The sequence below is a fragment of the Physeter macrocephalus genome, chromosome 7, assembly GCF_002837175.3.
Source record: "Physeter macrocephalus isolate SW-GA chromosome 7, ASM283717v5, whole genome shotgun sequence".
Classification (NCBI taxonomy): Eukaryota; Metazoa; Chordata; class Mammalia; order Artiodactyla; family Physeteridae; genus Physeter; species Physeter macrocephalus.
This window is the reverse complement of record NC_041220.1, coordinates 32907009-32922287: the sequence shown is the minus strand read 5'-3', so window position 1 is coordinate 32922287 and position 15279 is coordinate 32907009. Positions and strand designations below refer to the sequence as shown.

Here is a 15279-nt window from a genome sequence, read left to right as displayed (position 1 = left end):
CCGCGACGGGAGAGGCCACAACAAGAGGGAGGCCCGCGTACCACAAAAAAAAAAAAAAAAAAAAAAAAAAATTTTCAGTGAAAAATTTTCAGTGATCCAGACATATTAAATTGAACATTTTCCTGTTGGTGGGAAAAAGTGTGCTAGGCAATTTGTCTTATGCTACTTTTTAACCTCCAAAGAGTGAAGGACTGTGTATGTACTGGCTATAGTAGTGCTTGTGAAGGTAATAGAGGAGGAGGGCATGTTTTGAAAATTCTGCATTGATTCTGGTCAGCATTACTTCTTCTCCGCCCCCCCACCCAATCTCTTTTTGCTTTAAAGTAGTGCTTCTCAAATTTTAAGATGATTCATACACATGGATCACCAAAGGATCTTGTTGAAATGCTCATTAGATTGTATAGGTCTGGGATGAGACCTAAAATTGCCTTTCTGGAAAGTCCCAGGTAATGTTGATGCTGCTTCTCTTACAAACACACTTGAGTAGCAAGGTTCTAAACTAGCATCATTCAAGTATAGCCTTTATCCAAATAAGCTGTGATAATTTGTTAAAGCAGTTAGTAAGATTATTAAATCTCTGCTCTTCTCCTGGAGGCAGTTCTTCCTTAGGTGAAAGTTAAAGTAAATCAAACGAAGTTTTAATGATATCTGAACTTCCTTAGGTGAAGAAGAAAATTTTTTCTCTATGCAGAAGGTGTCCTGTATCTAGTCATAAATACTGAGACTTTGTTAATGATTTGCTTATTAAATGGAGAGAAGTAGGTGGAGAAACGGGGACCAAAAAATGGAAGCAAAATCTTTAGGAACCATGGCCATATGAAGACAAATTAGAAATAAGGCACCTATGAAAATATAATACCAACAGTGGAAAATCTAATTAGTTAATGAAGTATTTCCCCATATTTAGCAAGAATATCTGTTACATAAACAGATGTACTTAGATTTTTTTTGGTACAATAATTATTTTTACTCAAAATGCTATTCAAAATACTTTTAAACTTAGGATGCTCTAAAGAACTTGGTATACTATTTTTAGGGAGTTTTAAAAAAATTTTAATTGAGAGAGATTGAAACGGTAAGCACAACAAAACAAAAGCTATCATTTATTGACTACTGTCATATGTCATTGCTGATTTTCACGAGTCACCAATCATTTTCTTCCAGCCATTCATTCATTTGTATTTTCTTCCTTTTATTCATGAGGAAAATTGAGATCAAAGAAATTAGGAAATTTGCCAAAAATTTAAAAGCTCTAAATTGGTAGAGCTGGAATTTGAATATAGTTTAACTAATGTTCCTACTCTTTCTGTTATAGGATACACCCTTAAACTTTATATCAGTAATATAATTAAAATATTTAGAACCCATTGCTTTTGTATATGCCATTTTTAAAACCTTTCCACTTTCCTAAAAAGAGTGCACTTTTGGAATTGAAAGTACAAGACTACACTAACAGTGCTTCACTATACTCAAGAAGTATTAGATTCAGAAGCTAGGGGAATACTGTATCTCCCTCATTTTCATAACTGTAGAAGAAAATAAAGAAATAATTCAGTGTACTCCAGCACCACATGTTCTCCTTGTTTAGGATCACTTAATAGAATATGGTAAGCTTGGTAAACAGCTTATGGTAAACCAAACAGCTTATGGTAAACCAAATTTTTTTAAAAAAAATTAATTAATTAATTAATGGCTGCGTTGGGTCTTCGTTGCAGCGCGCGGGCTTTTCTCTAGTTGTGGCGAGTGGGTGCTACTCCTCGATGCAGTGCGCGGGCTTCTCGTGATGGCTTCTCTTGTTGCAGGCTCTAGGCTTCAGTTGTTGTGGCACGCAGGTTCTAGAGCACAGGCTCAGTAGTTGTGGCGCACAGGCTTAGTTGGTCCGCGGCATGTGGGATGTTCCCAGACCAGGGCTTGAACCCGCGTCCCCAGCATTGGCAGGCGGATTCTTAACCACTGCGCCACCAGGGAAGTCCCGGTCCAAATGTTTTGATCCCTGGTCTCCTCACTCCTGTTTTCCTGAAGTTGGGGTTGAGAAGGTAGGATAGCAGCAGTAAGAATAAACTGTGCTACTGAGATTGATTGATACTAGGCATTCGAATGTGGTTTTTAGCTTTGTAATGCAGACCCAAACTTGATTTTATGCAACCTGTGACAAAAGTAGTGGAAAAGTTATCTTCCTGGTCCTGACTCCAAATTTGACAGAGTTGTATTCCATATTCTCTCTCCCTCCCTTCTTCACTGTGTTCCTTCCCTTTTCCCAACTGTTGTTGCTCTCTTTCAGCACCTTTCTCAATACTTTCCCTTTTCAATTCTGTGTGTGCTAGCCATATGATAGTCTGGTGGCAGTTAAGGTCGTTATCACTTAAGTTTGCTATTTTGTTCCTAATTTGCTTTCTCACTCTTGTTGAGACAAATACCTTCAGTGCTATCAAATTGGTTGGGAATTGAGATGATTACATGGTATCAATTCATAGTCAATTGTGTATTACCTAATCTGTTACTTAAAATTCAAAATTAATTTCTAAATAACTTGAGTTAACTGCCTAAGTGAGATGTTTAGAGAGGTAATTTTAGACTGTATATTAATCACAATCTCTTTTTTGTCCCCTGCCTTTTAAACAGTTTTAATGAAAGCCAGTAAAAGGTAGATCCTATAAATATTCCTTTTAATGCTATACCCTCTCTCAGTCTCTATTAATATCATGCTGTAATGATAAAAATTTTAAGAAAAACGTGCAAGTTTCTAGTTTAACTCTTGTACTTTAATGAAGGTAATAGAAGGTTATTTTACCCTGGACTAGTTGATGGCAATGTGATTTACTTTCTACTTTCTTACACCTTTAAAAAAAATTCTTTTCTTCCCTATCTTTTCCTCCATAGAAGATTATTTCAAGTAGCTTATGTGAGACCTAAGAAACATACAGTGTTTATTAAGGTTCCTGAACTGATTCTCTTTTAGCAGTGGGCCCTAACAGAGTAGCTAACAAAGTCAGAAAACAAACAGTGGGTGATAAAGCCCAGGGACATTTTAGAAATTTGCTGAAGGTAATGTTTCAAAAATCTTATGTAACTCGTATAGGTGAGTTTTGTCAGTCTCGTAATCTTAAATATAAATTTTTCTTGCCCAATTTTTTCCTTAAAATAAATTACAGTGTGTGCAGTGGCAGTAAGGAATTGCTTAGAGTGTCAGCAGCATTCACAGCTGAAAACTAAAGGCAAAGCAGGAAAAGTCCAGAAAACAGCACACAGCCTGATTCCCATGGGGAAATCTGCAGCAAAGGTGAGCATACAGAATAATTAATTAAATAAAAAAACATTCTCTTATTTTACGATTAAGATCTTAAATTTATTTGTTCATTTCAACATAAAGTTAAATAAATCTGACAGAGGTCCTAAAATAGTTATTTTAGTCTGTGGACATAACCTTCAAATATTTGTGTTTAAGTATACAGTAAAGATTTGCTTATACTTAATCTTGTCTGCTTTTCTAAATGTTTACTTTCCTTGTGTCCATGATACCTTTTCCTTCAAGTATGTCAGTTTGTGTTGCACGTACTTGGTGAGTTAGCATGCAGTTTCTTTTTTCCTTCATGACTCCCTTCTACACCCCCCACCCCCGTCCTGACACCCAAAAAAAGAAGACAGAAGGAAGTAGGAAAATAAACTGGGAAAAACAACATTATAGCCTATGGAATACTGTGTTTATTTTTTAAAATGTCTGTGTAATGTATATATTTATATTTTTTTGTCTTAAATAGAGTCCAGTGGATATTGTAACTGGTGGTATATCTCCAGTAAGAGATTTTGACAGGCTCCTACAAGACATGGATATTAATCGACTTAGGGCAGTTGTCTTCAGAGACATAGTAAGTTACAGTATTTCTTTTACATATTCTCTTAGCTGATACATATTTCCTCTGAGGCCCAAAGTATTGAGAGTGAACACTCTTTGTGATATAAAATAGTCAGGTAGAAATAAGAAGGCCTAGATACCAGTTCTCTTGACAATGATTTTAGAATCTTAGAATATTAAAAATATTGTTTATAAAAATGAAGCTAATATATCAGAGTATTGCTACCGAAAAGAATAACACATTATTACATAGTAAGCATTGTAAGTGCTTCATATGTTCTTATTCATTCCAACAACTTCTTGAGTTGTGTACTTTGTAATTTCCATTTTATGAATGAGGAATTTGAAGCACAGAGAGCTTGGGTAACTTGTTCAAGCTAATGGAGCTAGTAAATGATAGGATTCTAACTCCAGAATCTGTGCTCTGAAAGTTTTATATGATATAAAAATACATGATGAAATGTTGTGTGTGGTGTTTTAAATTTTTTAAAGATGAAAAATAGTTTTGTTTTAGCTAATTTTGATATATAATATGGCAGAATTTCATGTAGGAATTGTAAAGTCATATAAAAAAAGTATAAACATGAAAATAAAAATCACCAGGATTTGGAGTATTATCATTAATACTTATTGAACACTTACTGTGTTTTTAGTACTGGCTGCTCTATATTACATATACGTTTTTTAAAAATAAACTTTATAACTTCAATTTTTAACTTTCCCTTCTCTTTCTCCAGTGTTTTAGTCCTCTTTTGATTCTTCACTAAGCTTTATACAAGTATACAATTTGTTAATAGTAGTTATAGGTAATAATTATTAGCTATAACTAATAGTTTATTTCATATTAAGCATATAACTGGATGATTTATATGTATTACCTCATTTAATTCACAGAATAATCCTATGAGAAAGATAGCAGTATTAGCTTAAATAGTCTGCTTAAAATCCTACAAGTAGTGAGAGGTAGAAGTGGATTAAGGACCTAGGGAGTCTGATTCTTGAAATTTTGATCTTAACCATTGTACTATAATGCCTCCCTAGATCTCAGTTTTTTGCTTTTTGGTAGCTGTTGTTATTCCTTTAATGAAGAAACCATTACTTTTGCTTTTTAGAACCCACTGACTGTGGTCCACTTTGGAACCAAATATTGCTGCTTCCTTCTCTCCCCATTCTCTTTCCTTGAGCAGTTGTTGAGTCTGTTGCCCCATAACTTTGTATTTCCTAGAATGAAGTTTCAAAATCTGGAATAGATGATGTAACTCTTTGGCTTAAAAAATTCTCTAATGGAAATGCAAATCAAAACTACAGTGAGGTAGCACCTCACAGCGGTCAGAATGGCCATCATCAAAAAATCTACAAACAATAAATGCTGGAGAGGGTGTGGAGAAAAGGATAACCTCCTGCACTGTTGGTGGGAATGTAAATTGATACAGCCACTATAGAGAACAGTATGGAGGTTCCTCAAAAAACTAAAAATAGAACTACCATACAACCCAGCAATCCCACTACTGGGCATATACCCTGAGAAAACCATAATTCAAAAAGAGTCATGCGGGCTTCCCTGGTGGCGCAGTGGTTGCGCGTCCGCCTGCCGATGCAGGCGAACCGGGTTCGCGCCCCGGTCTGGGAGGATCCCACATGCCTTATTTGTAGTGAGGTGGATGGACCTAGAGTCTGTCATACAGAGTGAAGTAAGTCAGAAAGAGAAAAGCAAACACCGTATGCTAACACATATATATGGAATCTGAAAAAAAAAAAAAAGGTTCTAATGAACCTAGGGGTAGGACAGGAATAAAAACTTCATTGCAGCACTGTTTACAATAGGAAGGACATGGAAGCAACCTAAGTGTCCATCGACAGATGAATGGATAAAGCAGATGTTGCACATATATACAATGGAAGATTACTCAGCCATAAAAAGAAACGAAATTGAATTATTTGTAGTGAGGTGGATGGACCTAGAGTCTGTCATACAGAGTGAAGTAAGTCAGAAAGAGAAAAGCAAACACCGTATGCTAACACATATATATGGAATCTGAAAAAAAAAAAAAAGGTTCTAATGAACCTAGGGGTAGGACAGGAATAAAAACGCAGACATAGAGCATGGACTTGAGGACATGGGGAGGGGGAAGGGTAAGCTGGGATGAAGTGAGAGAGTAGCATTGATAATATATATACACTACCAAATGTAAAATAGATAGCTAGTGGGAACCAGCTGCATAGCACAGGGAGATCAGCTGGGTGCTTTGTGACCATTTAGAGGGGTGGGAAAGGGAGGGTAGGAGGGAGACGCAAGAGGGAGGGGATATGGGGAAATATGTATACATATAGCTGTATATGTTACACAGTAGATTCACTTTGTCATACAGTAGAAACTAACACAACATTGTAAAGCAACCATATTCCAATAAAGATGTTTAAAAAAAAAATTCTCTAATGGCTTCCCATAGCACTGAAAATGAAATCACAACTCCTCACCCTGGCTCTGTATGATTCGGCTCTTTGGCACTTTCTGATTGGTTATTATATCATGATATTTGGACAGAGAAATAGAGTGTCTCCCGTGTCTACCGTGTTCATTTCTGAAAGTAACAAATAACTTTAATTTTTTTGGTAATTATAAAAGTTATATAATCACCTTACAAGAATTTTAGAAAAGAGAAAAGACCATGTTTCCCAAACTACGTCCCAGAGCCTCTCTAGCATAAGCAAACTTTGAAGAAAAAGGAAATGACCTAAGACTGGGGATATAAATAAATTATTACCTTGAGGTTAAAAGCTAAGGTTTTTAATCAGTCTAATCTGAGTTCAGATTTGCTTTTTCATTTACTATATGCCCTTAGGTAAATTACTTAACTTCTCTATGCCTCATCTTATTTAAATGGGTTAATGAATACAGCACAGTGCCTGACTCACAGTAAGTATTCAATAAATGACAGCTACAATTGAAAGTAAATTTGTTTCAGGAGTTAGGACTTAAACATAAGGATCTATGGGATATTTTTTATTTGGGCACAAATCAGGCATACACTGTAAACTTCATACTGTAGTTAGTAAACACTGAACATATTAATGGGCTAAATAAAGATTAGATAGGTGTAAATAATTTATAAAAGATTAAGCAGACCAAGCAAGTTATTTGCCTACATTTTTAATGTTGATACCATTAACAGCAGTTATTATAATAGATGGTAGGACTGTGTGGCAGAGGAACAGAGGAGTTTCTGGAGAAAAGGGATGGTTAATAAAAAAAGGAAAAATGTACATATATCTTTTCCATCAAGACTGATAAGGTCTTACACATGAACCTAAAAAGTGCCATAGATTCTTGTTAGATTATACATACAATACGTCTAATAATCCTATCAGGTAGATATGTTCAGTAGACTCTGAGATCTCATTTTTTCTCTGAAATTGTGTCCAAAACTTTTGATATTTGTTAATTGTTAACCTTTAGTTTCATTTGTGCCAATTGTTTCCATTTATTTATCTGCTAGGCAACCGTGTTCTTTGTTTCGCTTATCCTAAATTTAGCTGCTACTTGAGGTACCTTTAGTTTTCAGGATTTGCTGGAAGAATTTGAGTTTTTCCTTTAAATTAATTAAGTTCAAACCTATTTTGAAAAGTTATCAAAATTAGTGATGTGTACAATGTTCCTTTGAAAATGGGGAATTTGACTAGGTGAACTGGTCATTGATGTACAGATATGTAAGTTATCTGTAGAGCTGATATGAAGCCTGGACCTCTTTAGAGGTCCGTCTAGTTTGTCTTTTTCTTTCTGGCAGACACTATATTTTCAGTTGTGGACACTTGAGTCTATATTATTTTAAAATACTCTTGAGAATTTCTTTGACATCCAGTTCTGTATCTGATAATGTTACTTTAAAAAATCTTGAATGTTTGTCTTTTAGGAAAACTGTTATTCTGATTTTTTAAAACATTTTAATTCTTATGGTTGGAAGCAAAAATAGTTCACATATAATGATAATTACTATTTGATTAATCTTACAAAGTATATTAGGACATATCTCTTCAGATTTAGTTACTTAATTAAAAAAAACAAGCCAGCTTCTCTCTTTTCATGTTTCACAAGCATAAAACCTAATATTTACAGGCATTTTTCCAAGAGTATTTGCCTAATCTTTGCTCAGGTGAATTCATTACTATTTTCTGTGTATATTGAAAGATTTGTGAACATGTTTTCTATTTGAATGTTGTCATGTAAAGTAAGATTCAAACATGTTATTTAATAGTGCATGATCAACTGCTTTTATTTTTTCCCCAGGAGGATAGCAAACAAGCACAGTTTTTAGCCTTGGCAGTTGTATACTTTATCTCTGTTCTTATGGTCTCGAAGTACAGAGACATTTTGGAACCCCAAAATGAAAGGCATAGCCAGTCTTTTAAGGAAACTGGTAGTGAAAGCGGGAATTTATCACTCCCTGGTAAGTTTCTGTATTTTATTACCTGGCATCCAAAGTTCAAGTAAAACATTACCTACTTATGATAGTTAAAATATTGATTCTGGAATTTATGTATAAAGTGAGAGTATGTATTTATTTTTACTAATAACCAGATATTTTAATTTAAGTACCATGTATTAATTGCAGTTGGGAGATGGTTTCTGTTCTTTAAGTGAGCCATCTATTTGAAAGATGATAAAATGTTATTCTTTTTTTTAAAAAAAATTTACTTATTTATTTATTTATTTATTTATGGCTGCTTTGGTTCTTCGTTGCTGTGTGCGGGCTTTCTCTAGTTGTGGCGAGCAGGGGCTACTCTTTGTTGTGGTGCGTGGGCTTCTCATTGCGGTGACTGCTCTTGTTGCGGAGCACGGGCTCTAGGGCTGTGGGCTTCAGTAGTTGTGGCTTGCGGGCTCTAGAGCGCAGGCTCAGTAGTTGTGGCACATGAGCTTAGTTGCTCTGTGGCATGTGGGATCTTCCCGGACCAGGGCTCGAACCCGTGTCCCCTGCATTGGCAGGCGGATTCTTAACCACTGAGCCACCACGGAAGCCCGAGAAAATGTTATTCTTTACAAATAAAATATTAAACATTTTTGTTTAACTCCGCATTTGTTGTAAAGAATAAATAACATTCTCTTATGAGAGATTTTTTAACAAATAACTGTAATAATTTGAGTTATAAAATTAGCTGCCAGTTATAGGGAAAGTTATAAAATTAGCTGCCAGTTATAGAGAAGCAGGTATTGTAGTTATAGAAGTAGCTGCTACCCAACAGAGGTGATTTATTTATCCAATCAATATTCATTCAGTACCTCCTAGGTACTTGTTCATTATTATTATTATTGTTTTTTTTTTTTTTTTGTGGTATGCGGGCCTCCCTCTGTTGTGGCCTCTCCCGTTGCGGAGCACAGGCTCCGGACGCACAGGCCCAGCGGCCATGGCTCACGGGCCCAGCCGCTCCGCGGCATGTGGGATCCTCCCAGACCGGGGCGCGAACCCGGTTCGCCTGCATCGGCAGGCGGACGCGCAACCACTGCGCCACCAGGGAAGCCCTCTTGTTCATTATTAATGAACAAAAGAAAAAAAAGTCTGCCCTCCTGGAGCTTGAATTCTAGTGAGAGGAAGTAGAAAATAAGTACATGTAATAAATAAATTGTATAGTATTGATTATTTTAGAAGGTGTTAAGTTCTAAGAAAAGAAAAATTGAATGGGGAAAATTATCAGGAATGACCAGGAGAAAGGGGGTATGGATTTTCACTCTAAGAAGAATGAGAAATTATTGGAGGGTTTTGAGTACAGGAGTTAGAATTGATATATGTTTTTAAAAGTAACACTTGCGATTCTGTATTAAGAATACACCCTACAGGGCAAGAAAAACCAATGTTTTAGTTATGTACTGCTGTGTTACATGTTACCTCGAAGCTAAAACTCACAACTGTTTTAGTCTTGTTATCATGATTCCATGAATTTGATTCAGATAAGTCACAGTGGTAATGATTCATCCCTGCTCCAGATGTTGTTTGCTGGGGTTGGAAAGTCCGAAATGGCTTTTCTCCTCATTAATCTAGTGCCTCAGCTAGAATGGCTCCAAGAGCTAGGGCTGAATGACTGAAATGGCTAAATTGGGGTTGTATCTGTGGGGCCTTGCTACTTGTTCTCAGCTGAATTCCTTGGTTTTACTCCATTAGTTTGGAGGTCCTCTGTCTCTTTATATGGTCTCTCTACATATTCTCTCCAACTAGGTAGCCAGATTGTTTACAGAGGTGTTCAGAGATTCTGAGAATGCACAAATTGCCAGATCTTAAGCTTGGACACAGAACTGGCCTACTTCTGCCACATTCGGTTGGTTACAGTGAGTCAGGCCCAGCCCAGACTCAACGACTTCTCAAGGGGGTGAATACCAGGGAGCATGGCCAATAGAACCATTAATGTCACAGTCTTAACATAGCCCGTTAGGAGGATATTGCAATAACCTAGGCAAGAGGTAATTTTGGGGATGGACTAGGGTGGTAGCTATAGGGCTAGTGAGAAGCAGTCAGATTCTGGATATATTTTGATAGTGAGAAAACAGGATTTTAAAATATTAGCTGTGGATATGCAAAAGATGGAAGGTAGTCAAGAATGATTATAAGGTGCACTTGGATAGACTGAAGGTGAAACTTACTAAGGGAAGAAGATAAGAAATTCAGTTTCCAACATGTTGAGTTTGCGATGTCTTTTAGACATATAAAAAAAGTTGCAGAGTAGGCAGTTATATATAACAGTCTGATTTTATTTATTTATGTATTTATTTATTGAAATAGTGGTATTTAAAACTTTGAGAGTTAATGAGACCACTAAGGAAATAAATGTTGATAGAGAAGATAAAAGGATTAAGAACTGAGTACTAAGTCCCTTCAAGTTAGAAATCTAGGAGAAAAAGAAGTGAAGGAGGTAAGGAAGGAACAACAGTAAGGTAGTAGATGAAAAACCAGAAGAGCATGGTGTCCTGTAAGCCAAGTGAAAAAAGTATTGTCACGTTGGAGAGAATAATCAGTTGCTGCTGCTATGTCAAGTGCTGTTATGACTGAGAACTGACCATTGGATTTAGCAAGATGGAGCATTTTTGTTGGAATGGAGTGAACACCTGATTGGAGGGAATGAAAATCAAGTAGAAAAGGTGATGCTCCCTGTTGAACTAGATTTTAAGGACCATTGAATTATTCAAGCATTTAGGAGTGGTGACAAGTGTTCTAGCAGTAGAAACCATGATTGAGGTAGAGGTAATTATTGGTGTTGTAGAGTGTTATGTGTTATGCCATGATTAGCAGGAGATAAAGTTGGAGTTGAATAGTCACCTGAAAAATACTTATTGACTACCTACTACTTGCCAGGCATTGTTGTAGGCCCAGGCATTGTCATAGGTGCTGGAGATGAAGTGTTAAAGAACGTAAACTCCCTGCCCTGATAAAGTTTACAACTTAGTCGACTCATATTATTGAAGAACCTTGTACTTTATCCTAAGGAATTTGGACTTTTTCTTATAGGCCAATGGCTTTCAGCCTTGTGTTGCTACCCATTGGTATGTCATGTTCAGTTTGGGGTTTTCTAAGATATTTTGTTATTATTATTTATTATTATTATATTATTATTGAGCCAGCTAATTATTTACTGAGTACATTTTATAGATTATTTAATTTGTTTTTTACCTTTTAGAACATGCTGTATATTTCATAATTTAAAATAATTAGGACTGAGTGTACCTTTTTAAAATGAGTTGTAAATTTTTTTATTCATACTTTTCTTCTTTTTCTGGGTAAGATATAGAAAACTCACCAGCAGCATTCAGTCCATTAACTCCAGCATCCGTGGAAGAATCTGAAAGTGCATCATCTGCTCGAAGGAGGGACTCAGGCATTGGGGAAGAAATGGCTACTGGTTTAGGAAGCAATGTGGACGTAGCTCCTCCTGTAGCACCTCCAAGTGTCAGTGCAGGCCCAGATGCCATCAGTGAGGTGCTGTGCACTCTTTCTTCAGAAGTCAGTAAATCTCAGGAAACCAAAAGCGATGGAGAAAATGAATTGGATAACAAGGCTGCACCATCAGTTCCAGTTTCCAAAAATATCAATGTGAAGGACATTCTCCGAAGCTTGGTTAACATACCAGGAGATGGAGTCACGGTGGATCCTGCCCTTCTGCCACCAGCCTGCCTTGGAGCTCTTGGTGATCTATCTGTTGAGCAACCTGTGCAGTTCAGATCTTTTGACAGGTACTGTAAATAGTCTTTAAATATATAAATATAAGGATTTAAATATATAAATTATAAGGATTTAAAGGTTATAAATATATAAATGTATAGGAGTATAGTTGCTTTACAATGTTGTGTTAGTGTATACTGTACAGCAAAGTGAATTAGCTATAGGTATACATATATCCCCTGTGTTTTGGATTTCCTTCTCCTTTAGGTCGCCACGGAGCACTGAGTAGAGTTCTCTGTGCTATATAGTAGGTTCTCATTAGTTTATAAATATATAAATTATAAGGATTTAAAGGTTAAACAAAAATTTAACTTTGTTAAATTTTGTAGCTTCAACATTAAAAAGGGATGTTTTGATATAGTTTTAAAAATTATAAGGATATTTTGTTGTATGGTTTGTATAACATTTCAAATTTTTATTTATCAGTTATTAAGATTGTTTAAGAATAATTTTAATATTACATTGGCAAGTTGTATATTAAATAATTTTTTTCTTTGTTTGTTACAACTTAGAAATCACCTATATTTACAAATGGTTACCTTTCATTCCCCTGCTGTCCGTACTGTGCCAGCCTTTGTGAAAAAAAGGGGGAATCTGTGGATTCTGACAGATTCAGGAATTCAACAAAGTGTTCAGAGTCTTGACAGTTTGAGAAAGCTAACTATAGATTCCTGACTTTGTTGGTTCTGCTGTTCTAAGAAACCTTTGGCCAATTTGCTTGAAAATTTTCTTTATATTAAATTTTCTGAAATTCTGCCTGTAAGACATGTATGTATCAGAGTTGTTAAGCATATTCTTTTTCAAAAATCAATATTTTTATCTGAAAACAAGCTCTACCTTATAGAAAAGTTGCCAGTTAAAAGAAATTTTATTTTTCCTGAATCTGTTGAGGGAAAATTGATACGGTACTCCATGCCTTTTGAATATTTTATTGTATATTTTCTACATAACCACAATATATTCATCAAAATAAGGAAATTAACATTGATATAACATTAATACTACCTTCAAATCTTGAAACACCTTTCAAGTTTCACTAATTTTCTCGGTAATGCTCTTTATAGTAGAAGGATCGAATTCAGACTTACGTGTTGTATTTTGTTGTGTCTCTTTATCCTCCTTCAATTTGGAAGAACAGTTCTTTAGTCTTTCCTTAAATTTAATGACCTCGACACTTCAGAAAATGAGAGCCCAGCTGTTTTGTATAATGTCCCTCAGTTTAGATTTGTCTAATTAGTGTCCTGGGGATTAGATTCAAGTTAAAGCATCTTTGGAAGTAATATCACAGAAGTGATGCTGTTTCTTCCTGTTGTATTCTAACAAGTGGCACATGGTTTTATCTCATTGCTGGTGATACTCATTCTGATCATTTATAAAAATGGTATTTTCTGGGTTTCTCCACTGTTAAGGTACTCCCTGGGAAGAGGGGTTTAGAAACTGTTATCCTCCTCATCAAATGAATTCAGTACATTCATCATATGGCGTTACTGTTTCATACTTTATAGAATGAATTATAATATTTTTGTTGTTGTTTATATTGATGCTCAAATTGTCTCTGATTTGGCCAGGGGATTTCCTTCCAGTTGGCTTCTGTTTTCTTTTGACATATCCTCATCATAATTTCCCTGTGTCTGGTTATTTATTTCTTTGTGTCTCCTGTTCTCTGTATTTCATCTCATCTCCGAGTTTTCTACTTCAGACTTGCTGGCACATTTGATATCCAAGCTAGTTAAAATTATTTATATAATTAATATGCTCTGAAGGAACACAGGGAATATATAATTTTAATAGAAAATCTTTTTGCCATCATCCTCTATTATCTTACTCCCTCTACCTCTGTTTAAAGATTAGGTCAATGTCCTGGAATGATGAGATTGACAGAGTCTAAATTCCAGGTAAATAGCATATTGGTATATGTCTAATGTGACATTATAGATATAGTGGCTGCTAGATTCAGATGTCTTTTTCTTTTTTCTTTTTTATTAGGCTTTATAATATAGGAGTTAGAATATTGACTCTAGAAAACAGATGAAACTGTGTTTTGAGTTCTGGTTGTATTACTTCTTAGTGAATTTGGACAAATTACCTCATCCTCCTGAGCCTCAATTTCCTTATCCTTACACTGTGCAATACTATACAGCTATTACAGAGAAAAAACGCAGAACAATATATACTGGTATGAAATGATATTGAAGATATATTAATCTATAACACTTAGCATGAAGAAATCCAGAAATTTAAAAGATGATACCTAGTCTTAATGAGGGTATGAAGAAACACTTTTATATTGTTGAGAGGGCATATTGGTACAATTTATCTGAGGGAAAATTGGCAGTTAATTAAAATTTAAAAATGTAAACCTAATTATATAAGTTTATACAGAAGATATATGCAAGTATAAAATGTTTTCTTTCTACAAGAGGAATTTCATAATTAAGCTAATACCTATTGAGCTTTTACCCTGTGAAGGTGTATTAAAGTGCACTTTTTCGATAGGTAGGTAGGTGGATAGATAGATACTGTTTTTTTTTTTTTAACATCTTTATTGGAGATAATGTTTTTTTTATTTTAACATCTTTATTGGAGTATAACTGTTTTACAATGGTGTGTTAGTTTCTGCTTTACAACAAAGTGAATCAGTTATACATATACATATGTTCCCATATCTCTTCCCTTTTGCGTCTCCCTCCCTCCCACCCTCCCTATCCCACCCCTCTAGGCGGTCACAAAGCACTGAGCTGATCTCCCTGTGCTATGCGGCTGCTTCCCACTAGCTATCTATTTTACATTTCGTAGTGTATATATGTCCATGCCACTCTCTCACTTCGTCACAGCTTACCCTTCCCCCTCCCCATATCCTCAAGTCCATGCTGTCGTAGGTCTGTGTTTTATTCCCATCCTACCCCTAGTCTCTTCATGACATTTTTTTTTCTTAGATTCCATATATATGTGTTAGCATACGGTATTTGTTTTTCTCCTTCTGACTTACTTCACTCTGTATGACAGACTCCAGGTCCATCCACCTCACTACAAATAACTCAGTTTCATTTCTTTTTATGGCTGAGTAATATTCCATTGTATATATGTGCCACATCTTCTTTATCCATTCATCTGTTGATGGACACTTAGGTTGCTTCCATGTCCTGCCTATTGTAAATAGAGCTGCAATGAACATTTTGGTACATGACTCTTTTTGAATTATGGTTTTCTCAGGGTATATGCCCA

At 35.5% G+C, this 15279-nt stretch overlaps 1 protein-coding gene across 8 annotated transcripts in view; it reads left to right on the top strand.

The window, feature by feature from the left end:
• LRBA (LPS responsive beige-like anchor protein) overlaps positions 1 to 15279 on the top strand; it is an 813910-nt gene that overhangs the window by 190042 nt on the left and 608589 nt on the right. For 5 of the 8 annotated variants that reach the window (XM_028491755.2, XM_055085922.1, XM_055085921.1 and 2 more), the window contains exons 27-30: positions 3153 to 3280; positions 3759 to 3866; positions 8139 to 8298; positions 11618 to 12065. In XM_028491755.2, the coding sequence (XP_028347556.1) occupies positions 3153 to 3280; positions 3759 to 3866; positions 8139 to 8298; positions 11618 to 12065 (844 nt within the window). The remainder of the gene's footprint in view (positions 1 to 3152; positions 3281 to 3758; positions 3867 to 8138; positions 8299 to 11617; positions 12066 to 15279) is intronic. The other 3 variants (XM_055085920.1, XM_055085924.1, XM_055085925.1) reach the window with 1 other exon arrangement.